General features: G+C 45.0%; 1 protein-coding gene across 2 annotated transcripts; it reads right to left on the bottom strand.

Moving 5' to 3' along the window:
• Window positions 1–1,110: 1,110 nt before the first annotated feature.
• Window positions 1,111–27,226, bottom strand: LOC117589477 (sex determination protein fruitless-like). 2 transcript variants are annotated; one of them, XM_034281418.1, is made up of 3 exons: window positions 26,708–27,226; window positions 13,232–13,242; window positions 1,111–1,430 (listed from the first exon to the last, which is right to left on the bottom strand). In XM_034281418.1, the coding sequence occupies exon 3, from the start codon at window positions 1,417–1,419 to the stop codon at window positions 1,117–1,119; it is 303 nt and encodes a 100-aa protein (XP_034137309.1). In that variant the 5' UTR covers window positions 1,420–1,430; window positions 13,232–13,242; window positions 26,708–27,226; the 3' UTR covers window positions 1,111–1,116. The 2 variants fall into 2 exon arrangements, with proteins under 2 accessions (XP_034137309.1, XP_034137310.1); XM_034281419.1 differs by lacking the exon at window positions 13,232–13,242 and having other exon boundaries at window positions 1,111–1,435.
• Window positions 27,227–27,526: the final 300 nt, after the last annotated feature.

The following is a 27,526-nucleotide window of genomic DNA, read 5'->3' as shown; positions in this document are numbered from 1 at the left end:
AGGGCTGCTAATAGTGTTTACATTTTGGGAATATTTATTCTTCTACTCTAGGATTTGTGGGGAAATTCTTTGCGTTTGCTTTCTACGTATACTTGGATTGATTAAAGTATTACTTTGGAGTATTTATTATTTATTACGAGTAACTATTTTGCTATTTTGCTAGCTGTCTGCAACTACTAATTGTCAATTATTGCTACTGCTCCTTCTTGGTTGGGCTACTCCTTGGCTATGGCTTATTTGTATGTCTATTCCAAGTATTTATCTGTGCAATTATGCAGCAATATTTCTAGCTGTTTAAACTGTCTGCTAACTGCAGTATGTACTTACTTCTAGTCGTGTTTATGTATTATTACTGACTGCCACTAGTACTTAGATATTTGTGCTTATGTTCATTGAATTATTTATTGTTTTGCTTGCTTTTACGTATACTTTTTGTGTTAACTCTGCTCTTAAGTCTAGAACGGTACAAGTGCTCCTTTCTTGAAATGCTCTGCAATAGTTTTGGTTATTTTAATTGTATTTCTTGTGCCTTAAATACTTCCATTAGTTGTGGCTTAAACTTTAGCTTCTTGAAGTGTTTATTTCTAGTTTTGTTGTGTGTTTTAATCTCTAACTCGTTTTGGTGTTCATTTCTTGCAGTATTCATCATAATAATCCTCATTAAATTTGCAACTACTTATTGAAGCATTAAATAGATTATTATAGTTATTATCCTTCGGTTTTTAAGGATACATTTTCTAGCGTAGCAAACACTTTTACTCAGCGCACCTTTCCGGCGTTTCTCTCCTTGGTTTTTAATGGATTTTTACTTTTACTTTAGCTTTACGATTTGGTTTTACTTCATTTGATGGGTTCAAAGTCCATTCTTTTGTTTGCAAAATAAATGCTGATAAATGACTTTTCTACTTTAAGTTTTAGCTCTAATTTTTTACTTTATATTCAAACTTTGGGCGTGATGTTTTGAGGGGCATTGGAATACTTGAAATAAAAGTTTTGATGTGTTGTTTTTTTTTTGGTTGATTGAAGACGTGGCCAGAGCAGTGGGGGGTGGGCGGGGGGGGGGTTGCGTATGATATGCATGAGGCCCACTCGCTCCTCTCGGCTTGGGGACGGGGCTTACCTCGGCGAAGTCGGCGGCAGCGGTGGCGGCGGCAGTGGCGGCGGCGGCGCTCGCACTTCGGTCTCGATGCCGCGCTTGTGCGGCGTCTGCAGGTCGAGCGCTGCATAGCCGTGTCCGCTGTGACCATGCCCATGGGCGTGTGCATGATGCCCGTGCCCGTGCATGTGGCTGTGGCTGTGCGAGTGCGAGTGCGCGTGGGCGTGGCCAACGCCCAGCGGAGACTCACGCGGCCGCAGCGTGGTGGGCGGACCGCGGAACAGGGCGTAAGGATTGAAGTAATCCTGTGACGTGGCCATCATGTTGCAAGCGGAAAGGCTGCAAAAAACGGGAACAACAGTTAGCGGGCAGTCGACAAACCATGACAAGACTGGGTGCAGAAATTAAAAGCAAACATTCAGCGATTGCCTGGCATGTCAATAAACCATTTGGATGCAACTGACTAAACGATGGACCCCAAACCGAGTCCCAGTTCCCCCGCTTACATGTTTTTCCTTAATTTAATAGTCGTGTCACTTAATTTTTCACTTGCGACAATGGAATTATTCTCAACATGCCGCCGTGATTGATGCTCAAACCCAGAGCCCCACACAATTGCCTGTTGCAGCTGCAGTACACATGTTGGACACACCATAATTGACAGCAAGGGACATGCCCGCGCAGCACACGAACTGAACGCTACACGTGTAATTAAGTGCCCGGCTTGTCGCTTAAAGTGCCAGCCAATTTGCCGCCCGACTCCCACACACACGCGACAGTGGGAGTGGCTGCTGCTGCTGCTGCTGCTGGAGAGGGCCACAGATGAGGGAAGATTTTGCCTGAACTTTGCCGCATTCAATGAGCCATGAAGTGGAGGTTTTGGGTTCGATTTTTGGCTGCATTTTCGGGCATTTCTGTAGCTGCTTTCCTCCTGTTTGTTGCCTGGCTTTAGGCATTAGGCATTTAGGCATAAATTCCAGCAAATCAAGCAGCAATCCTGCTAATCCCTGATTGTACAAACGGCACATTATTTCCCGTCCATCAAGCCGGCCAAGCACTTGAAGTCACTTGCAATTAAATGATTACACAGGCCACAGACCACAGACCACAGACCCTGGACCTTAGGCCCACTTGTCGTGTTTACGCAATTTCCAACCAATTGACCTCAGCTCAGGCGCAATTATGGCGCCCAGGAAGGAACAGTAAACACTCCGCGGAGTGACCAATATAAGCTGCGATTCCTTAATGAACTCTTCCTTGCAGCTTGCAGCCTGTCGCATGTTGGGTTTGCCTTTTTGCATAATTTAACGCGACAACGAGGCCACAAGTGTTGACTGATTTTCCGCGCGGCTGACTGCCTGGCGAGACAGGGGTTTGCTTTTAACTTTTGCATAATTACGTGTAAGAAAAGAACATTTTCAGATGGCAAAACTTTACAAGCAGCCAGCGTGCGAATTGTTTTAGCTTACTTTTCTTTCGCGTATCTATGGCAAAACGCACAGCGCGGCATCCAAGAAGTAAGCGAAATCTATGACGACTCTGGGCATACCTTGCACAGCGACTGTGGCTGGCTCTTAAAAGCATTTCAAGGGGCACACGGCAGGCCCTTAGGCTCCACGAATAGCTGGCGAACAGCAGTGTGTGGCACACTCTCCGCTGCAATGGCCGGAAGAAATGTGGAGCAATAGCGTCAAGTGCACGCAGTCTGCTGCACTGCACTGCATCGAGTGTGCAGTCTATATAGGCCAGACGATGTGTGGCCGCTGCGGCAGCAAACACCTACGCGCATTGGTGTCACCTACTGAACTGAGGCATTGAGCGCCCAACAGCCCAGCAGCCCAGCAGCCCAGCAGGCAAAGTAATCTCTGTTCTGGAACGCTTTTTGCAACGCAGCTCAGCGTCGGGAGACGCGCCTCGGGGCTGTTAATGAGTCAAGATATGATGCATGTGTGTGTGTGTGTATGCCTAAGTGCGTTGAAAGCTGGCAGACGGCAACAATAGCAGCCAAACAACGAAGCAGCCGCCGCCGACGCTTTTTGTTGCCTACATTTGTGCGCCGTCCGTGGAGGATTGAGAGCTGACTGACTGAGCGGCACACACACACACACACACACATTTGCGTGTGTACAAGTGATGAGGCTTTATGGCTTGGGTCTAAGACAAAATAGCAAACTTCAGGGTCACTGAATGTTGGTTTTTGACTCGCTTTTGGGTGTACCAAAGCTCTTAGCTTTAGGTTTGAAACGATTGGATTAAGGAATGCTCGAAATAGTTGGGTGCATAAATCCTCTATTGTGTGGTAAACATGAAGGATAACTCAGAGGCCAAAGAAAGTGAATAAAGTGAATCCAATTTGCTGCTAAAAAGCAACGAATTTCCACTCGTTTTGTGGCTCGTTGGCTGCCTGAAGGTGGAGCATTATGAAGATCCACCGTGGATCTGCCGTGGACTGGCTGTGGACATTACTACTAAGAGCCCTGCGCCGTGTCATTTGCCCTTTTTGCTCGAGCTCGAACTTTGAATTAATTGAACCACTTGGCGGACTTGGCGGAATTTGTAGCTGCAACTAAGGTCAGAGCAGCAAAGTTTGTGTTCCATTGTGCTGGCTTTTTTTTCATATAATTTTGTAGTTAGAAAAGTTTTTCTTATTCTTATTTTTTATCAGCGCAACTTTGGCTGACTTTTGCTCCTCGCTTGTGGCAGCGAGCGAGTGCAGGAGGAGAGTGCCAGAGATAATCCTTTTTGCTGCTTTATTGCTTAATGCAACGCTCTGGCTGTGGCTCTCTTTAAGACTGCACAATAAATTGAATTTGTGGAAGCAGGAAAAATGTGCTCGAAAGACCACAGGGCAGCAGCTGTGTGGAGCGTTTGTCAGCGGTTTCGTCTACTTGTTTAGCTAAATGCCAACAGTTGTTAGCTCCGCCCCTGCCTTGATGGACTCTCTCTCTGCCTCTCTGTTTGTGGCTTGAAGTTTGCTTTGCCAAAATGTCTTTGACTCGTTTCGTTTCGTTTCGTTTCGTTTATTTGATTAGTTTTTCAAGGCAAAATGTTGCTTTGCTTTTGCTTATTACATAATGCCGGAGCAGCGGCACTTTGGCCACGTCTCCAGCCTCCCATACCCGACCATTTTGGAGCTGCATTGCCATGTGCAGGGGGGCCACTCCACTCCTTTGTTTGCATGCAATTCCGTAAAGTCCTGTGCGTGCATTCAGGCTGTTCCGCCAGCTCAGGCGTTTGACATGAAAAATGCATTTTATTGGGATTATGTTTGTCCGTGTCCAGGTCCCACCTCGCTTTGCCACAATTAAATCAGCGTCGCACGTGCAGCGCCATTAAAAACACATCAACAAAATGCAAATGAAATTAATTTTACATTTATGCTTAGCCGGGGGCAGCGCTGCTCATTGCTTTCGCACTCAATTTTCGCACTTTTTAATTCAATTTCTGCAGCTTAGCGCAACAATAAACCAAACCATATCTACGCATCGACACAGAGAAAAGCCAGTCCTTTGTGCGGCGGTCGCTGTTAATGGCCAATTACGTGCTCGGTTTTTTGTGTGCCCATGTGCCATGTGTGTGTGTGTGTGTGTGTCTCCATTTTGGCACATGTCCATGGCCGTATCCGTATCCGTATCCGTATCCGCATCGTGGCTCCTCGCCGCTACGTGCTCGGCTTTCAAACTTTGCGATTTCGTCACGAAATTTGTGTTGTTGGCCACCCAACAGCCAGCATAAAACTGCACCTTTGATTGTTTTTGTAATTTGATTATATTTCATTTGAAATTTACAAAATAACATAATTATATTGCATTGCATTTTGTAGCCAATAAAAGTCAGATTAAGTTTGGTTTCCTGTTGCCGACTCCAACACGCATTTAAGCGCAACTTCTTTAATCAAAAGTCATCCAATTAATGTGGCAAGGAAATGCAATTGAAAGTTGCCAAATATTGGCGTGCCGAGGCGAGTCCTGCCCCCAGATGGGGCACTCACAAGTGAGGCAATCAAAGTGGTGGCAGCATGCAAAGACGAGACTCCGCCGTTACTTGACTTTGAAATTAAGCGCCGGGGGAGCCTGGCCGCGGCGCATCCCAACTTTTATCGATAGCTGCCTGCCGGCCAAACTTTGGCCATTGCCAATTTGTAAAGATTCTCGTGGCACGCTTACAGCTGTCGCAGCAGTCCTGCCCAAGTCCACAGCATAAATAAACCATTTGGAGGGCCCGGGCGAACGTTTACCAGCCACTGATCGAAGGCTAATCAAACACAATCTCCGCTCGAACCAAACGACACATTCAATTGGAGCGTATTCTGTTGGTTGTAAGCGATTTACAGATATGCCGCTTGTAATTTATTTCCAAGTGCCAAACTATTTACAAGTCCATTCAAATTCTGACGGCTGTGCTGCCGCCTCCAGACAGATTCCTCCTCCTGCTGCCGGCTGCAGCTGGCTGCTGGCTGCTGTTGCCATTGAACATCATTGCTGTGTGCGTTTAAATCCCTTAAACTCCAGCATAACCCAGGGCCATAACTTTAAAAAGGTCCATGGCCATTTTCACTGACTTGCAGCAGATTTTTTGGCCAATAAAGTGGGAGCAGAAATTCGATGAACATTTTTGGTATTTCAATTTTTACTCAAATTTACATTTCAATTCATTACAAATATAGTTCAGTCGTAAGTTGCTCTTTTTAGCATTAAGACAACACAATTATTTCCAAATATAAAATTAAGTAAAAGCATTTACAGTTGGTTGGGCAGCCACTGGGCGTAACAGCGTCTGTCAAGCTAACAGAGCCGTTAACAGAGTCGATAACACGGCCGCCGCTAACAGAGCTAATAACAGCGAGTGCGAGCAGAAGCGAACTGATCGATGCCAAAGAGTCTCTCAAAAATACGTAAATTTAAAAGAGAACGCACTTTGCTTGTATGTATGTATATTATTTAAGGTTCCCCTTTCAGTTATGTTACCCACTGACTATCCTCTTGAAGGCAGAGTTCAGAGGAGTCCAAGTAAATGCAAGCTCTAAAAGTGAACGGGCATTTGTTGAGCAAGTTGTCATGCGTGTTGCACTCCAAAGTTAACTCGCTTAAGTGTTAAACAGAATCACGCCATATCCGCGCCTCAATTCGCACGCAATTAACGGTTAGCGGCGATCAACACTCAACTTCTGTTGAAACTTAAACTGCAGCCTCGACTGCCACAAGTATTTCGCATAGTTTTACTCCTTCGAGCACTTTGGCAGCTGCTTAGTGGAAACCTGAAGCCTGAAGCCTGAAGCCTGAACTGCTTGCACTGCATGCACTGCTTATGCATTGTAAAATATGCATTAATGCCTTTGTATTTGCATTTATATGGCATAGCTGTTTTATTCTGTTGGAATTTGAGCAATGCCGGCACGTGGCTAATAAACTGCAAAACGGCAAAGGCAAAAGGCAAAACGGCAAAGGCAGCGAGCAGCCATAAATACTGCCAGGAATTCCTGCCAGGCATTTGGCATGTGTGTGAGTGTCTCGTGTGTGTGTCGGGTGTCAGCTGGCGTATTAACACGTCAAGCTGTTGCCTGGTCTGCATTGACAGCTCCAAATCGTTGCCACATGCCGCAGTGTATGGAAAGCAACTGCTGCATTGGACAGCACCTTAAGAAGCCGGGACTCCGCCACCCAATCAGGAATGTGTGTGGCACTTGGGTGAGTAATTTGTAATGCAAAATTTAACTTGCAACCGAAACATTCGCGGCACATATTGACAGTGCAATTAAATTTTTAACTACCATATGTGCAAATAGTTGTCGAACTTTACGCATTGCTCGGCGCGCACATTAAAAATTATTAACAGAATTAATGCGAAAAGTTGCCGAAAAGACAAAGGCAAAGGCGGCGGCCCAAAAGCCGCAAAGAAGTTGGCAAGGCAAACAGCAAAGAGAAACGAAAGCTGAAGGCATCAAACAGACAAAGAAATGAGTTAAAGTTTTCCATACTTTTTTCTCGGCGAATTGTGTGCCGACTGTCTGTACATTATTCATGTGACCAGCAGAGTTCTCAGTCGTCAGTTTGTTGAAGAGCTTTCCGCAATTAAGAGGCGGCGGCGGGATAAGCTTTAAGTCGATCCGATCAGCTTAAGAATTGTACTTCATTTTTAAACACTGGAAGCTAAGGACAGGCAGGAAATGACGAACTGAACAGTCAAGCAGGGCAAATGTCGCGGAATGGAGGACAGCTTCAAGGCTAACCAGGACAGCAACTACTTTGTAGCTAAACCATTCAAAGTACCCATAAAGTTGCTTCTTTTCTACCAAATTTTCATGCCCATCCTTTCTCTCTGCTTTGACTCAGCGAAAGAAGCAGACCTAACAGCATGGCCTCTGCTGTGCGCAGTTACTTAACCTGGCAAAACCGTGTAAAAGAGAGTGATAAAAGCCTGTAAGTGGATTATTTTGTGTGACGTGTTTACAGGAAGCATAAAACGTGAGTACTTCACGTCGTTTTATGGCAGCTCATTGGCCTGTGACGTCACGCAAGCGAACTGCTTTAACCTGCACTGCTTGCCGGTGGGATTCAAGTGCGAAAAGCAGCTGAGAAACCAGAAACTACCAGAAATTGAAGCCAATCTTTACCTACTTTAAGCTACTGTTGTGTAAAATATTAAGAAATGATCAGCACTAAATACCAAGAAGCGCTCGGGCAAAAACTAATTCCCGCGCTGCGCCTGTCAATCAATGTAATTTAATTTGAAAATATTTGAAAAAAATACCAGCAGCTTCCACACACACAAAATAAATCACGAAACCCGCACTGAATTCCATGTTAATAAAAAATTCGACGCTAGCAAAATGCGATTTGCATTTTTCAAATATTTTACAAAACTAACCAAAATGGCAGCTAAATTGCACACGCACGCAGGGGCAGCCAGAAGCAAAAACAAACAAGAGGGTGGCGTCGGGGGGGCGTTGCTAACTCGAGGACGTCGCAAATGCCGCTGGCCAGGCACAAAATGAAAGGCACGCGCCCAGCCCGCAGACGTCAAAGACACACAGAGAAAAAAAAGGAAAATAAATATAAATGGGTGGAAAACGCAGAGCTGGGAAGGTCCGACTGACTCTGACTGACAGGCCCGCTGTGGATAGTTGGAGTGTTGGAGTGCTGGAGCGATGCGGTGTGAAAAGCGGCGTGTAAATTTTCCAACTAAGCCACGAGCAAGCAGTGCGCCGTGACACTCTCTCACAGGGCCAACAACGCGCGCCGTATATCTTCATTAAAATGCAATGCATCCTCGGCATAGAGAGCGGGGTGCAGGCATGCTGGCTGCCTCCAGGCTACGGGCTACGGCGCTTGGCGCTGTGCCTGTGTGTGAGGAGGCCCGAGTCGAACCCAAAACCTTCAATCGTGTAAGCGTCCGCGCGTGTAATGACAATGCGCGGCGCGTGGCTTTGACTTTGACGTGGCCATGGGGCAGCGGGGAAAGCGGACGGGGAACAGTGGTTAGTGGACACACGGCGGATGCTATATTCTTCAAATGCAATGCCCCATGACCAAAAGCTGTGGCTGTCAGGCTGCGGATTTTGTTTGCATCAACACGTACGTAAGAGTCAAATCAACTGAAGCCGTAAAATTGGGAGCCCAACTATGGGGAGCAGGAGCAGAGGTGCACGGAGACGAATGTGCATGTGCGGATGAGCAGCATTAACGAAAATATAAGCAAACAGCCAGACTTATAAACTTTAAATGGAAAACAAGCAGAGCCAGGGACAGTGGCAGGCACAGTGGGTAAGGCAGTGCTGGCACACACGAAAGGGCGTGACATGTGGTAAGTGCAGGAGTAAAAACGGTTTTTGGGCAGAGGGGGGGGGGGGGGGGGGGGGGGGGGGGTAGATCAGGGAGCCATCATAAAATGATGCACCCACAAAATGCACATCCTGGTGTAGGTGTAAATCACGTACCACTCCGACGCCTCTTACAGTTTCAGTTGTGTTTTACTCACAATAAAATTGAAAAGCAGCCAAAACAACACGCAGCACACAGCACACAGCACACAGCGCACAGCGCTCCAACGCCTAACAGCAACAACAAGCAACGCCAAAAGTTTTATAAGTAAAATGACAAGAGCACGTGCGACCCGTGTGCTCGCAGGGAGCGAGTCGAAAAGCGAACGCAAAGTCAAAGTCGAAGCTGAAGCTGAAGCTGAAGGAGTTTGCTTACCTCAGCCCAAACCAAAAACCTACCAGAACCCGTTCCCAGCATTCGCACTGGCCTGAGTTATGGTTAGACATCGATCTCTGGGGTGCCGGATGCTGTGGCTGCGCTCTTACCTGCGAGAGCTGCCGAAAAACTTTTTGCATTTCTCGTGCGGCTCATTACAACTCCGTCAGAGCAGTAAAAAATACTCATATCAGTGACTGGAATTCCTTCCTTTACTCGCAGCCAACCCACAGTCCGGAAAAAGGTGACTCTAACTATCGTCATTCAGTCGTCGCTCCATCCTGACTGGCACACGAGCAGCACCCGCCTCATCCTTGCGGCTGGGCTAGGGGCACCCTTCCCATTCCTTCTTGCTGATCCACGACAGCCCCGCTGCATCCTTGGGGCTGCTCCACGCGCGCCGAGTATTTTGTTTATTAAAATTAAGTGCCATGGGCAATGGTCAAGCCGCTGCACAGTGGTTGCAGCGTGGTCAAAATGGGGTTCCAAATGCATTTACAGCACCAAAATTTATGGAATTTCATGGGAACTAAATAAGTTATCCAACATAATAGCAGCTGCAATTATCAGAATTTTGTTTGAGTCTGAATTCTACTTAGAAACTTATACTTGTAAGATAATTCCTTGACACTCTAGCAACATTTTCCCAGCAATTGCTGCACTGCTTGCGCACCACTGTCCTGACGGAACAGTCTGTGTTGTCCTGGCTAAGACCACCAGGTGGTCCTGCTGATGGTCCGCCTTCTGGGCTGGCTTTCTCATAATATTATTGCTGCTGCTGCTGCTGCTGCTGCTGGTGGTGCGGCTGTTGTTGTTTGTCGACAGTTGGTATTAATGCCACACGGCAGCACCCTGCTCGTTGCAACCTGATGCACACTTTTTTACGAGCTGCACACGCACACGCACACGTGCCGGGTGGCTAGTTCAGGAGACTAGGACGTGGGACTCCCCCACGATATGTGAGTTGTGCCAGACAAGGACAAGGGGAGGCTGCTGCTGCTGCTGCTGACCAGTGACTGCTGACTGCTTGCCGACTGCTTGTTGTTGTTGCTGCTTGCTGACACTGCTTGCTGGCTACGTGCCTTTTTGCTTTCCCATTAGCCGTTCCTTTCCCTTCCTTCCTTCCGCTGGGAATGTGGCCACATTAAGTGATATTTGTTTTACATGAAAATCAACTCGTCCGTGCGCTCCCCAGTTTGTGGTTGTTTTTAAATTTAAATTTTCAATTGCTGCATTGGATTTGCTAATTGCATTTCCGTTTGATTTGTGAGCGAACCATCCACTCATCATGGTTACTTAGGGGGCAATTTTAATCAATCATCAGTCTGTGGCACGGCAAATCGATATCATCATGTCTTCAGCCTTGAGCTGCCTTGAGTTGCGTTCAAGCTGACACATCCGTAAGTAAGCATCCATCAGATATGCAGATACTTAATGAGCACCAGATGCAGGCCTCGCAAGCCATAAACCTCACCGCAACAGCCAGCTCCCTGGCGCCCCAGTTGTTATATTTGTGTCAAGCATTACAGGAGCAGCAGCAGCTGTCAGCATCTCCAAATGGATGCCAATATCCTGCCCATCAGGCAAAAAACCCGAAAAGAAACGAATCAACTTTTGCCTAACCCACATACATCGACGGTGAAAGTTCGCCACTCTCCACTGCGCCAGAATTCATGCCGCTAAATGCTAATGCACTAATTAGTTCCCGCTCTCATCTGACTGCCTGTCTGGCTGCTCCAATTGCAGTCGTCTCAGCCAGCAATTCAGCACTGGCAGACACAGTCGTCAGACGACCGCAGCCAGGCCGTGCGGAAAATGATTACAAATTCGCAGACGCTCCAAATAAGAGTGCACAAATCTGGCAGCTTGTGTCTGTCAATAAAAGTGAGAATTATATGACAAGACAACATTTTGTCGGTGCCCCAAGTGGCAGCTACTGGCTGGCGCTTTAAAGAGCTGACTTGCCACCCAAAAGGGCTCATTTTAAGAGCAGTTTTTTTGGGAACAGTGGGACGAAGCATACAGTTCCAGGAACAGTTATAAAATCTTGGAAAATGTGGAAAAGGTTTTAGAATATTTAAGGACTTGAGAGCAGCTTCCACTCAGCATAGACTTTAGACTTTATATCGCTTATTGAATCCCAAAAAGATTTCCAAATGATGCATATTTGAACCCTTCACACCCTTATGCATATTTGAATTTAATTTATTATTGTGAGCGCAAAATGAAGCTTGGTTGCCACTGTGCTTTCAGCAAATGCAAAAATGTTCTTTCAATGGTAACCAAATGTATTTTTTAGCCAGAAATGCCATTAGATTGGCCCTTTTTGGGCCATTGAATAGCTCGAGGCTGAAGTGCAGGCATGATTATGTCTGCATTAAGTCGAAAGGGAGGGAGCATTCAGGGAGTTCCCTAATGTTCCTTGAATTATGCTGGCGAATTTATATCACGGACATTCACAGAGCATTTGCCAGTCTCAATGCCTGAAACGTTGCCTAAAAATAAATTGTGTTCTACAACACACCAAAAATGCACTCAATAAAATGTTTAATTGAAACTATGCGCAAAAAACTGTTCACACTTGGCTGCGTGGAATGTTTACACATGTTTTTACATACCATAGACATATTTATATATATTTTGTGGACCTTTTTGTGTTGTCTAAAAAGCAATTGAGTGTCGGCTGCCTGCATATTGGCCCATAAACATTTTAAGTGCCCAATCGACTGATGTTCCAAATTTTAAATATTTTTTCCCTTTTCCCATGAACTATTTTTTCGTCTCTTGAAGTTTATTTTGTTGTTGTTGTTGTTGTTGTTGTTGTGGTGGCACGTAAAGCGTTGCTCATAAAAGCCAAAAGGCATTTAAAGTGCCTCAGGTTGTGGTACTGAAAGGCGAGGCGTGACCGCCCTGCCCTGCAACCCAAGTTATAAAGATGTCCAAGGGCCACAATACAAAAGTTTATTGCAGTTGGGCGGTGGGTCAGTGGCAGCCTGAAGGAGGGCTGGGACTGCTTCCTCAGCTTCCCTTCGCACCTTTATTGCTGCACTTTTTTCTTGCACTTGACTTTCGTGGCACTTGGCCAGGACACCTAGCGGCGCTTTAAAGTCTACGCTGGTCACGCACACACAGACACAGAAAAAAGAGTGAAAAATGTAGACGGGGAATGCCTAAACAAGGCCAAACATTTAATTTTACTACGAGTATAAAGCACTTTAGGTACAAGCATTCCATTACTGTATGAATGCTGTGCTACATGCAGAATCGTTGGCAAGAAGTTTAAGTTTAGTTTAACGTGATCTGCCTATTTAAATAAACCAAACTCAGTCAGGCTCAGTGTCATCACTGCTTTTCTATCCACTGTTCGTGCTGCTGTTAGTGCTGCTGTTAGAGGTCTGTTCGTGCTGCTGTTAGTGCTGCTGTTAGTGCAGCTGTTACCATTGCTGTTGCCCTTGTGCACACTGTCCGCAAATCGCTTTGCACTTGTCATTGAGGTGTCATAATTTATATCCACGCCAATTTGTTGTCGCTGTTGTTGGCGAATTGTGAACAAAGTTGTACAGCAATAGAATTCGCTGACATTTGCGGATTTGGGTCTGTGATTTATTGAAAAGGGCCAACAGGAACACGAGTTGCCAGCACGAGTGGGACATGAACTCTGCTCTGCGTGTGGTGTGCTCTGCTGTGCTGTGCTGTGTGCCACGTTGCCTCTGCTTCTGTGGGTTTGTGGGTGAAAGGATGCACTCGCAGTCAATGCTGGCACTCAGACGGCTGTGAGTAGTGCTTCAGTCTTCGACAACGACAACGACGAAGACAACGATGACGGCGACTACTGCGAAGATAAGCCGGTGAATGTGAATGGGATGGATGGATGGGTGATCTGTCCTACATTTTCTCATTAAATTGCCATGGCAAATACTTGGAGTTGCCATTTCCCCCACAAACTTGACGCTAACAAGGCAAATATGTAAGGCCAAAAACGGTAAACGAAAGGAGGCAGCCAAGTGTCGAAACATTTTCGGCCACCACTTTGTTGTTCTGTCGAAACTTTTAATTGGCCAGAGCAAAAATTGCAATTGTTTGTACGGCTACCCGTTCCTGTTTCCTGACACTTCTATGCTGTCAAACTCGCATCTTTGGCGCTTATAAATGCTCGGGGAGACGAATAGTTTTGGCACTCACTTATTTAAGGTTATGCCCGGCATGTGCTGGTTTGGTTTTTATGTTGGTTTAGCTGCGTGGTGCCTGCCCATCAGCATAGAAACAACGTTCAATTTCAATGGGGAAATTGCGGCCATAAATTGTGCAAACGCGACACAGTTGGGTGCAAGTGTCAATAAGGCTGCAATGGCATGGGCGGGGGCAGCATTGTAATGGCTCAACTTTGCACAGCCTGTGAGGGCGTATTAAAAATGCATAACTAACGGCAAATTTACGAGTTACAAAATCTACTTTCCCTGCTGCTCGCTCTCTCTCTCTCTCTCTCTGTCCCATGTTGTGCTCTCTTTCGCTGATGTCAGTCTAGTTAACAGAGCACTGTAACTGCATTACAGCACCCGCGCGCACTGTGTAACTGGCGTCACATTAACAGCGCACTGTAACTGCTTGGCTCTACATTAACAGCGCGCCGCTCTGTAAGCATAGCTCAAAGCCCGCTGCAACTCTTCAATCTGTAATCGTTACAGTGCGCCCAGCTGCAGCCTTGGCGGTGCGAAAACTTTTGTAATGAAATTGCTTTCAATTTGTTGGCCGCATATCAAATGAATGCCAAGTAAAAGCAAATTTATTCTAGCACTGAATAATGTTTAGATTACAGCTGTAATATTCTCTAAGGGATTTCTAGATTACATTTTAGCTGTGTAAATTGGGAATAGATGGAAGAAGAGGATGACTCTTCTGTACGGGTTTCACCAAAAAAGAAAATTCTTTTTTCAGTACCTTTGCATACCTTAAGGATTGCTTAATTTGTACTCAATGATTGAAAGACTTTAGTGTGGTCATCGCAGTGACGAATGCCTCTCAAACCACAGTGCACAGACACACACACGTACACTTATTTACTCTGGAATAATTGCGAGCCTCTCTGCCGCCCTGTCTGCTGAGCATCCCACACATCAGTCCCCCTCGTCTGGCCAACGACACAGATGCATGCCGGCCACGCGCTCATTTCAGTTTAAATTGAATTGAAGCCAAATGCATGCCATGATTTTAAATTGTTTGGTTTGGTTTAGTTTGGTTTACATTGCATTACGCAGCATGCACCCTCCTCCCCCCAGTGCCAGGCGTTGGCATTCGAGGGGTCCTTCAGAGTGGTAAGCTTTGGGGGCGCATTGCTGCACAAAACTACACAAATTGCTGACATATTCAAATCAATGAGAATGAGAATGAGAATGAGAATCGCAGTGCCAGCCACAGTCAGAATGTGTGCTTCTGGTTATATCTTTTGCTTATTCGCAGCACTTGCGAAAACAAACATCGAATTAAATAAATTGCAAAACGGCTACCGATGATGAGCGGAGAGCCTTGTGTTTTAGCGGCCATCTGCAGCAAATGCAAATGCAAAGCGATAGTTGCTCGAGACGATACTTCGGCACTTAAAGACAGTCCTCAAGCCAGCCCCCGCAAGTGTTTACTTCACTGTGGCACAGAGTGTCACAGCATACCAAGAGGCACATCCATCCCGGAGGCACACATCCATGACAGGGGCAATCAATGCGAAGTATTCGAAGGAATAAGAAACGTTTACGTTGGTGGCTTGTTAAGTGGCATATTTATGTAAGGCGAAGCCCGAGCCAGCATCGCGCTTGACTCTGTGCCAAAAGAAACTCCGAGCGGAATCGAAATGAACCACGAGCCGGTCCTGCGCCCAATTACTTGCTGTGGATGCTCTCTTCTCTCCCTGCGCTTTCAAAATAAAATCTATGTAATCTACAAAAAGGGGGGGGGATGAGCACAAAAGCTTGGGAAAAACAAAACAGACAGTAAACATGCCAGAAAAGGAAGCTGAGAAGGCAAAGAAAGTTTCCGCGTAGAATTACTAATTTGGCAAGAAGATCTGTGAATACTCTAACTAATGGGGGAAGGATGGAAATTTGAAAAGGAATATGGCAAAAGATACTACGATTTATGATTCAATTGAAGGTTATTACTGTAAGAAGATGGCAAACATTTGTGGAAGGACAATCTTATCGGCCAAGCACGTTTAGGAGCCAACTTATAATGTTGTATTCGCATCTTTAAACTCGTAAACAAACGAAAAGACAACTGCAGCCAAAATGCAATGAAATGACCCTCGACAAACGTCTGTCAAACAGACAGGCGACAGACGGTTAAGCAGCTCACCAGGGAGATACGAAGAGAGAGAGAGAGAGCGCAAAAGAGAGATATATAGCTGCCAGAATGGAAGAGGAGGGCTGCAGACAAGAAATCTTTTGCTATGACGAACTAACTGACAGACTGACTGACACATTACAATGGCAGCAGCGGTAACAGCCACCAGCAAAAGCCGCACAGTGTAGACAAAATAGTAAATAAATATAGAAGTAAATAAATATACATCACAGACAGGCACTTCTTACTGGCACCTTTTCGGGATTACCTAAGTACCACCAGCACAGAATGTACGCGCATTTAACAATTGCGTATTATAATTTTTGGCATGCGCTTTGCAACCACTGGGCCCACTGTGCGGCGGCTTCGTTGGCACGTCACATACGCCCGCCAATGAAAAATGGCTGCCCTTGGCGCCGCTCCGACGCTCAACACTGCCAGACAGGCAGACAGACAGCGAGACAGACCGACAGCCAGACAACACACAGAAATTGCAACAACAGTGGCTGAAGAATGGAAAGCAAAAGAAGTCAAAAAGAACCAACAACAATGCCGGGCATCTGCCGTTGCTGCTGCTGCTGCTGCTGTTGCTATCCCTCTCTGTCGGCTCGGCCCACACTCGGCAGCAAAGTTAAAATTGCAAGTAAAGCTTTTATCACGTGTTTATGGCCCTTGTCCGGAGCAGAGAGGAGCGAGTAGTGCAGAGTGTGTGGCCAAAGTCGTAAGTAGGTTGCTTCCAGCGGCTAGAACTTCGTTTTTGGAATAGAAAATAGCTGAAAATCGAATTCCTTTTGTCTGACTGTTTACTGTGCCTCCCCGTCAGCTGCCTTTGTGTGTGTGCCAAGGGATCGAAAGGGAACGAAAGGGATGTGCAGTCCCCAAAACCAAATACCAATAAAAGTTACTGCACAGTGCTGCTGCCCAGTGCTGAGACTCGGTGCCGTGTAAGAAATTGTTACGCCCTAAATCCGTTTTGGCTTCTTGCCTTCAGAATCAGTTGGTGAAAAATAAGAACAAAAGAAAATAACTAAATTCACATATTTTTGCGCTGTTTGTAGTTGTTCTCTTTGTAATTTATCAGTGGATAATGTATGGCGATTTGGCCAACAGAGCGGGCAACACTGTCTTGTCTGCTCTTGGCCATAATCGAGTTGATCATCATAATGCGCTTTGTGACGTTGTGTCAACTTCCAGTGGTTCAGCGCTGGCTGCTCGCTGCTCGCTGCTCGGTGCCTGCTGCTCTGTGCCTTGCCGCTTTCTGGTCGGCCCCAAAGGTCTGCATATTTTACACAATCTTTTGGACTCTGATAGCCATCCCGCCCCCTGTTGCCACCGTCCAACATCTTTCCACAGTGTGGACCGCACACAACACAACTTTTGGTTTGAGATTTATCGTGCAACTTGGCCAAAGAGCTGAACAAGCCAGATTCGGGCTGAAGTTGAATGGGAATTCCAGCAATGCCTTTGGCTGGCCAGCACTTGGATCCGGGCATACAACTCCTTCATCCTTTACGACAAAACGTTTGCTGCCCGTTTTCGATGTATTCCATTTGAGCCTGGCAGCTGCTCCTCATAAAGCGAACAATTTGGCGAGCATCGTTGCTGATGGTGATACTGATACTGATATGATTTCCATCAAATGAATTGAAAGTTATTTTGATTGCCAATCAAATCGGGGATGGGCGTACATTTTGGCATAATTGTATGCATATTCTGTAAGATTTTAGCATTTTAATGACATGTCTACGCCATGGCCAATCAGCTCGCCAATCTATCGTATTTTCATCTAATTCTCATGTAAATAAGCCAAATCCATCCACTCCAGCACACAGTCAGCTCCACACCAGCCACGGAAAGTTCAATTGCACAGCTGAGGGTCTTGGCGAGTCAACTGGTGCCATAACCTGAGCCTGCTGAGCATCCTTTCTGGCTATCAAAACTGACAACAATCCGTTGTTTGACCATCGCACAGCCTGGCGACGTGACCCGGGGGCTAGACAATCCCCTCGCATACCGGATGCACAGTGACTGCACAAAGTAAACTCACAGACACACACGCACCTATACTCATACAGCGATTCAGTGGCACTGTTTAGTCATGGCTCGCTTTCCCAGTTCCGACTGCTTGCACCCAAAAAAAAGGAGAAGAAAAATGAGGCAAAATCCAACGTAACATGGCTTGGCTAAAAGGCATACCAGCCGGCAGGCAGTAGGCAGCACACGGCCAGTAGACAGACGCCAGTAGCAGCCAGGTGCCTGCCCTCCATGCCCGCACTCCCTGGGCAGCTACTTCGCAAAACCGTTTCACAAAACGTTATATGCAAATCGCATTTGGCATACATATTTAGCAGTGCCTTGCCACACAGTCAAAGGAGTCAACACTGTGCCAAAAATATGCACAGCAAGCAGTTGTTACAGCAAGCAGTTGTTACAGCAAGCAGTTGTTGCAGCTTGCCGTGGGGGGAGTTTTGAAGGAGTGGAAAGTGCGAAAATAATTTTAATACAACTTCTCATAAGTGGTATACGAATCTGTTCCTAGGCAACATTGTTAGCATTACATTAACTCTCGCATTTCTCTCAGTGTGCATTGAGCAACCAACCAGCAGCCCAGAAAAGAGTGCCTCAGAGCCTGCTGGCATTAGCATATGCCAGCGACAGTTGCCTCCTGCAAGGTTACACAAGCAGACGCACACGATAAATAGGATAGTCGAGGAGTCACAGTTGTAAGGACTGCACACAACCACACTCCATTGACCCCCTCCCCGTTGCTCACAAAAAGTAAAAGCAGCATTTTTGTGCCGCTTGCTATTTATAAATGTGCTGGACATGGATCTGCCAACGGTATATGGCTATGGATATGGATATGGATGAGTTGTCTGTAGCAGTTTGGGGATAATTGGCTTATCTTTGCCTAATGAAAAATTCAGCTGGCTTTTAGGCGCTCCTCGGAGCAGGGCACCAGAAAGGAGAAAGGAACTGAAGCTGGAGCTGGAGCAGGCAAATTATTGAGCTGGTGGAACTTTGAGTTTTGCTAATTGAAAAGCACAAGACGAGCGCCGGCGGAAAGAAGCCAAACGGTTTGCTCAAAAGGAAATTAGTTGCAAATGACAAACACTTGACCGTAGGATATCCTCTCAATTTTAAGGTTTTTTTTTGCCAGATATCCGTGTGCCATTTGCCGGCGCACCGGCTATCGATGGCATTTAATTTCCGTGCTGGCACCAAAACTTTAAACTGGCCTGGGCCCGGGTCCGGTCTCGGGACGTTGCTCAAAGTTTTAGTGAAAACTTGGCGCTCCGGCCAAGGTGAGCCAAATTCCAGACTCTCTCTCTCTCTCTCCCGCTCTCTTTGTTGGCAGGCCCGCTAAACTTTGAGAACTAACGGAACAACAAATCATCAGGCATACCTTGCTGTATAAATAATCCGAGCAAACAAAGAAGCAGGTAGACAAGTTACACGGGCAGCGCAAAAAAAAGGGTGCACAGAGATGAGGGATGTGACAGCCAAGACACAACAAGAGTGCACAGTAAATGAGCCAAGGACTGGAAGGTGGCTGCGGGAGGGGGGGTATCGACATGACATCTCTGCGGCAATCAGGCAGCCAGCCACCTAGTCGCCGCCGCTGTTGGTGCTGTAATTCCAACCGAACCGCTGACAGTCGCGCGACAGTGTTGCGCTCTACCTTTGCTCACTCTCTCTCCCACTCTCATCCGCCTACTCTCTCACCCACAGCCAGTCTCTGTCGCCGCCGTCTGGCATTGCGGTTAATGAAAACTGTGATTTTACTTTGCGAAAATTGGGTCGCTGTTCTTGTTTCAGTTTCAGTCCGTCGCCGTCGCCACCGCCAACTACGCTCCAGTTCCATTCCCAGTCGCTGTTCCTGATTCTGTCTCTTTCTATGCGCCCGACTCTGTCGCTGTCTCTGTTTTGGTCTGAGTCGTGCTGCTGTGTCTGCTGTTGCTGCTGCTCCGTTGGTTTTTGCTGCTGTGGCAGCATTTGCCTGCTTTTTCAACACAATACTGATGGAGTGCAAGGGTATGCTCCCTTCATTCAGAAGCATGTGACAGACACGGAAGAAGGCGTTGCCGAACCCATAAAATGCTTAAATTCCCACTTGATCAGCAACAAAATAAACGAATTTTTATGCTAAAATCGATGCCTTTATAAGATATAAAAACGAGACAACTACGATAATGTGGGAGCTTTTGTGTCTTGAAATAATACACAAGAAAAGGTACAAGAAAGAAGAAACTTTGCGGCCAGTTCTCAAGCTGCATTGAAAGCGAGCAAGCGGGAATTCGCTCCAAAGCGAAATCCAATCGAGATCTGTTTTTCGCTCCATCTTAATTCGCTCCCGCTGGATCTGGCCATGAAGTAACTATAAGGAGGCCTCGTCGGTGGCAGAGTTAGTTGTTGGTTCTCCTTATTGTCAGTGCTCGTTTGCTTCATGTGGCAAATTATTAAAAACTAAATTATGAAACAATTATTATGTTTTTCCACATTGCCTTCAAATGGTTAATCAGCACACTCCATTGTCGTTGCCCTCACACTTGCAGCGAGAGCCCTTTCACTCGCACGTTCTGCTTATTTTTGCCGACGAGACCTCCTTATATAGTTTCTTCATGGATCTGGCTAAGCGCTCCGCTCTCTCCTTTGCTCGTTTTTGCGTTACCCACGGAATATAAAGCCTGTTAATAATAAAGTCATAATAATCTGATAATTATCCCAGCGACAAAATAACATATGGCACACCATGAACTTCTGCCCTTTTCTGTTTCTTTTAATAACTGCCCAAAAACTGGCAGCCAAGCCAAGCAGACTTTATTTCCATATATTTTGTTTAAATTTCAATTACATTATTTTCACATTCTGTAACGGGTATTTTATAGTCGGACTACGCAACTATACAGTTCTTGCATATTTCTTGTTCATCTTTGTTTCCTTTTTTTGTCGCTTTTTTTGGATTTTGGCTGGCAGGCGACACCAAGAGAGCTACAGCGGGAAGGGGGGGAAATCTGTCTGCGGGATTTTCGCCAATTTCCATGGCGTTTACTCTACGCGAGTCGAGTATTTGGTTTTCCAAAGAAGAGTAAATATGCGAACGGATTCGGGTTAGATCATAAAGCGATGGGTATGTTTTTCGAAGCAGCGCAGTGCATTTTGGGGACTGTGGTTAATGGTGTGAAATTAATTCATAAATGTGAGTTCCAAATTTAAGGCATTTAGTCTTAGTGTCATTATTTAAGTCCCTAGTTATTTGAAGTCACTAAATATTTGAGTGCTAACTTATTTTTGGAAACAAGCCAATGATAAATTAGCCAAAATTATAGTTCCATCGATTGCATGTATTTCTGACAGAATTGTTTTAAAAAATAAGCCAAAGAATTGTGTCACCTACTCGATTTTGCATTGCCAAATTCCAATTTAATATCTCAAAGTAAAATGCTGTGTAATATTGAAACGCAATAAATCGTTCTGTGGACAGCAAAGGATTTTGCTTTGCTAATAAATCTTTTCAATTATTTTAGTGCTATGATTTTAGAGAGCATTTCGTGACGTGGTCAGGACTCTCCACTCCACTGAGAACTTGCCACAAAAGATGTTGTGTGTGTGTCTTTTGTGTGCCACATCCCATTACAGTCTGGGGTGATGATCACGGCGCCTCTCAGACTCCGTCTGGTAGATGTCTCTCGACTGCCACCGACTGAGTGTTGGCCTTCCTCTCCCACTTATTCTCTCTCTGTTGTCTCTGTTAAAGGCAAGTCAAGGCAATGGCCATAATCAGTGTCGAGTTAGCGTCCACTTTGCCGCTGCATTAGGTCATTTCCATAGATAATTTAAGAATTTTGCTGGCCAAGGCCATAAATAAACACAGCAAGAGCGCAGCCCACACGGAAAATTACACACAGCTTTAAGTGGAAAAGGAAAGGTCTGCTGCTGCCGCTGCTGCTGCTGCTGCTTTTGTGTGTTGATAGTGGAATATTTTCACGCCTCAATAGCGCACATTTGTCTTGTGTGGACGAGCAGCGTTTTCAACGTTATCATTTTAAGCAGGCAGCAACAGCAGCAGCGCACAGGCCCTTGTCCCAGTCTCCAATCTCTGTCCCTGCATCAGAACAAGGATGTGGACACGGCCAGCAGCAGCTGAACATAAAATGCACTTGGCTGTGTCTCTGATGTCTGGCCTGGATTGGAGTGGACACGACTGGACACTGGGCACTGGACACTGCAGTTTAAAGCCCCTACGACACGTGGCAGAAGTGCTTAAAATTCTGTAAAATTGGATAAGCCAAAGCTGAAGCTTCACAAGCAAGTGGAAGCCTCTCAGTGCCCCCCAAAGGTGTAAATGGTGCAAACACACAGAAGCCGAGCAGGACTCCCAGAGGAGGACACTTAGCTGAATGTTATTTACAGGCATTCAATGTGGCCAACTAATCGAGCCTGGCCCAGACACTCTCTGGGCCAACTAATAGACTTTGACCAGAGCTCAAAGTGCCATAGGAGGAGCGCTGGGCAAGAGATATTTTAAATAATTGATCAAATGCCATGTCCATGGCAATGCTGTGGCATTGTGGATGCTCTTTCGGCTTCTTTGGGCTTGTAATGAAATTAAATATTGATGCAGGCCAAGAAAAATATCAACTAAATGCTGAAAATATGCCTAAGGAGACACCGAGACACGAAGACACATGCTAAAACCACAGGCCTAATAAAATTGCTCATGGGCATTAGGTAATCAAAATGTTAGCCCGAACCAGGACCAAACATTTTACGCAATTTTCAAATGCAAACTGTGCGCCCCTGCCCCTAAACACTGTCTTGAGACAGTCATTTTATTACTTTGAGCATTTCTGAGCACTTGCTCAAATACTTTTCATGCATTTTTAAATTGAAGCAATTATTGAGGCAACTGGCTTAGTAAAAGGACATTTTTGTCTCCTTTAATTGGCAGCTGCAGCCCCGCACCCATCGCCTATCCCGTTCAGTCTTATGTAAGAGCCGAAAGTGGGTTGTAAAATGCCAGCACAGAAATTCATTTAACAATTTGTGGTTGCCGCACTAATTGTTTACCGAAAAAGGCAGCAGCAAAAGTAGCACAGAAAAAGAGGGGAAATAAACGGAAACGTTGAGAAAATGCATCCACAATTGAGGTGTCCAAGCAAACCGACAAATTGGTTGGCAATTATAAGCCAAATATTTGCATATTGTATGGATCTCAAGTGCAGCCACAACACGATTTTTTATTCACAATTCCAAATGGAATTAGAACTAAGTTTTCCAATCAAATAAATGTATATATTTTTGAGGTTTTTGCCAAAGGCAGAAACTTTCTAACATAAGCAGATCAGTGAGGTATACAAAATGTAGAAAAAATGCACAAAAAATTATCACTGGGATATTAGAGATGAAATCAAACTCCTTCCACAAATTAAACTCAATCTAATTGCTAATTACACACTTAAACTTATATAATAATGAGCATAACTTCATTTTCTTGATGACATAAACACTCGACTCTCTCTCTCACTTAAATGGCAGCACCCTCAGCTATTCATGGTCAAGAGACAAGGTCAAAGGGGAGGAGACAAGCCAAACAGAAGACAATCACCACACTGCCACATGCAACATGCCACACCACATGCCCTTTATGGGGGCAGGGCGTCGTCTTCAGCAGACATTGAGCAGTTACTTAGGCAAGGACATAAAATGTGCCAGGGAGTGCCCCAAAAAGTATGCCACAGGAAGAGCAAAAAAGAGCAAAGATGAATTTGTTTCTTAATCATATTTTGTATTATATTTTATGCATGAAAAGTGCCAATTCTGTTATAAAAAAGACCTACAAGTGCAGACATAAAGTTCAAGTTTGCAGCAAAAACTAAGTTCTCCATTAATTCTCCACTCACACTGCAGCTTATCGCTCATACATTTAAATCGGATTTTTTTTGGCTGAGTTAAGAAATAAAACTGGCAACGCATTTTGTGGGTCAGAGAGCGAACTGGCGAGGAGTCTTTATCCGTTTTAAGCTAATAAGCTACGAGTATGCGAAGCTTTAAACGAACACAAAAACAGAACTTATCTATGGCCGGACATTAACTGTTTGCCCTCCTCCCGCACATGTACAAGGGAAAAAATAAGAAAAATACCAACAAGTAGCGTGGAGTTCATGGTAATCTTTTAATTTTGGAAAGTGTATTTCGGAGGTTCCCTTGCCAGAGAAATGCAGTTGTTTTCCATAATGTGCGCTGCGTATTTTGGCAGCTGCAAAGTTCTAAGTATTTTCTTGAATTATACAATGGATGCACAAATTTTGATTATTTTGGAATAGAAAATCGCTGTTGTTGGCCGCGAATAGATGTTAAACCTTGCATTAGATATTTTTTTAAATTTGTTACATGCTCAAAATGTATTATATATTCTTATAGACATATTCTGTGAGCTCTCTGTAATCAATCCAACCATTGGAGCGACTTTTTGTTGGCCATTTTATGCACCAACGCAACCAAAATTAATTACAGTCCCAAAAAGACTAATTTGATTAGAGATTCAATTGCGTGAACACCGTTTACATTTACATTTACATTTGCAGCGTCCGTTTTTAGGACTTTGATTTATGTAATTTTTGGGCAGAAAACCCTTTATCTAACTACACTCCGTATTATGGCAATTTTCCAATTTAACTAAACCGCACATGTAAGCAAACAAAAACCAACACGCACACATGGAGCTGATGCACAAAATCTGTTAATGACAATAAAATGTAAAAACATAAAACATAAAATTCTATAATTGTCGAGTGCAACGAAAATCTCTCTCTCTCTCTCTCTTTTCCCCTCTCTTTAAACATTGTAATTGTATAATTCGCACAATGTGTCGCCTGTGGACCGAGCGGATTGTGTTTGTTAATTTCCATGTTGTAAATAAATTATGAAATTACTTTGACTTCCATGAGGGTGCAGTGCCGGGGGGGCCGGCATGGTATTGTGCATCATAATGGGGCATGTCTGTGTATGCTGCACCGGAAGAGAACTCAATAAAATACACAACACAAATGTATTAAGTCACTCACTCCTGCCTGTCCTCTCCTGCCTGTGGGTCACGGAAGCAGAACCTGTTCTGGTTGAGAAATGATACAACACTGTCATTCGGGGCCTGAGCCCATCATCAACACCATTATCATGCCAACGAAAATCGAATTACTTCCGTATGCGCTGCCACCACCCACAGACTGTCGCTCTGTCAGTGGCTGCTCCCCGCCTGCAGTTACAGACTCACCCAGCACGGCAGCTGTACATCCGTCGTGGCAGCATGGCGGGGGGGGGGGAATAACCTCAATTCAGGGGCCCAGCAGCCGCACAATTGTAACTTCTCTTCGACACTTCACTTGTCCATGTCATATTTCACATCCAACTCGCACACATACACGTCTAACTTGTTGGACCTTTGTAACAGTTCGTCAGCACTGCAGCAACCCCAGCAGCCAGTCACACTCCAACCAGACAGCACTGCCTTACCCTCGCAACTCAAACCCCGCCGTCGCCGCATGCAGCCCTACGTCAGGCAGTCCGTCTGTCAGTCTGCCATGGGTCTGGCCTGGCCTGGCCTGGCTGAGTGTGTAAATTGTCTTGTGTAAATATGCAAATTTTTTTCTTATTTTTTGTTTGTCTCATTGTTGTGCAGGCGTGGCAGCTCGTGTAAACAAACCAAGGCGTCGGATTAAAAAGTTTTGCATTACAAAGGCGCTCGAGAGAAGCGAATAAGCTTGCGAAAATATTTTGATTATTTGACTGCCAGTTACGATAAAACTAATTGCAATTACAACTGGTAACTGGTAACTGGTTTCGCCTTACAGCCCTAATGGAATTGCGAGTTGGAAGTCCAGTTGGAAGGGGCAGGAGCCCGTCCCCAGTGCAAACAGTTTCCATTCTGCATAAATTTCCCAAGAATCGCCCGCTGGCTATATTGATTTCCATGAACTCATAAACCAATGCAAATCCAATATCAAACTATGCCCCTGAGAGAGATTACTCGCTTTGTACCTTTTGCTTACCCAACTGGCAACCTCTTGTAACTCTCCACCAAATTGTGGACACAACACACACACACAGTCTTGGCCAAGAGTTACACAAGATTTCTTACACTACAGCCACAATTTGTGCTAAAATATATGCAACAAAAAATAAAACAAACAAACTTGATATTGCAGCTGCCTGCATTTTTGGTTTTCTTTTAAAGGTTGAGAGTAATTTATTTGGAGTTTAAATTATTGTGCCGCCATAAAACTAAAATGATGTTGAGTTAAATATTTATTCGTTTTATTTATATTCTTTGACTTATTTTACTCCCACTTTCAGCACTCCTAAGTTTGCTGGCAAAATGTTAAACAATTGTTGTCTGAACATAAAAACATTATTCAAATAAAATTGTTTAATGCAAATTAGTGGAAATTTCGTTGTGCTTATTTCCTCTTTTTTTTAGCATATGTACATATAGTTTTATGAGCTTTTCAGAGATATCAAAGACATCTCCTGTAAATGATTTAATTTATATACAAAAAATAGTTATAATTTGTTCAAACTCCTTTTTTTAGCACATTTTTGGCACGCTTGACAGACTTTTCTTGGTTTAACATAAGCCAAAAATATTCTCATTTTCTGTTATTTAATTGCTAAAAATTGTATTAATTTTTTATTTATTTGGAAAGGTTTTTCGCTGCCTCTTAATTTTTGCTTTGTTTGCATGGAAATCTAGATTTCATTTGAGTGCTAATAAAATTATTTTGAAAATATTATAAAGAAATCTTAGACCACATTTGACTTGGCAAACTGTATGTCAATTTTTTCAAGATATCGAAAATATGAAATGTGTTTACAAATCTGCAGACTTCAACAGCTAAGAAACCTTGGCCAGCAAAGTGTAAAATTGCATATTTTCACATTTCATTCACATGAAAGTATCACAGAGGAAAAGTTCTGGCAAATTGTTAACCATATAGCAAAGGATATTACAGACACTTGAAGTAACTCTCGAGCATGCCCTACTCTGTGGCTGCGGCTGTGGCTGAGGCTGTGGCAAACGCAAACTCACCTGCTTTTATTTGACGTTATGTGGCTGCAACTTGTTGACTTTAATGAAAATGCACTCTGAGGCTGCACAGGCTGGCTGGCTGCAGCAACTGGAGCACACAACAAGTTAATATGAATTAGTTTGGCTTTAGTTAGTAGCGCAGTAGCTCAGTAGTTCAGTGTCTTGGTAATGTTCACAGACCAAATTGCACACGACACAACAACAAAAAGAGAAACAACAAAAACGAGCGCCAGGAAACACTGATGCACAGAAGACACAAAAGCGCGAGTCACTGAATGTAGGTAGGATGGTGGCAAGTGGCAAGTGGCAAGGTCTGGGCCTGGCTAATTAGCTGCTGTGATTAGCTGGCAGAATCTTAACGAGTCTATCTGCGGCGCGCTATCTCGCTTAGCAGTGCCTTAGCATTTATGTAATGCTGGCGGGCTGTAAACTGCTTACAGCGCTCACTGCTTGCCGGCTTTGCTGCCCAGCTGTGCGGCTGCTGCTACTGCAGGGCATGGCATGGCCAGGATGCGGTCTCTACTGAGTGATTTGGTTTTGCTCAAGTTACAAGTTCGTTTTACACTGCACTGTGGAAGTGACTGTCGTCTGGCTGGGGCCTGGCCTGAAGGGAGTGCTGTGCGTCCTTACTGAAGGAGCAGCCGCGTACAACTGAATGCTGGCGGATGTGCAGGCTGCGATTGTTGCAACGACTCTGCCATGGCCAGGAAAGCGCAGCACTGCCAGTAGCCGCCGCAGAAGCAGCACACACAGCACACAGCACAAGCAGTTCCAACACATAAACGCCGCACATGCACAGGCATATAAATGAATGTAGAT

This window comes from Drosophila guanche, unplaced genomic scaffold (assembly GCF_900245975.1).
Source record: "Drosophila guanche unplaced genomic scaffold, DGUA_6, whole genome shotgun sequence".
Taxonomy (NCBI): domain Eukaryota; kingdom Metazoa; phylum Arthropoda; class Insecta; order Diptera; family Drosophilidae; genus Drosophila; species Drosophila guanche.
Note: the sequence above shows the minus strand (reverse complement) of the source record. Positions and strands in the feature narration are given on the sequence as shown.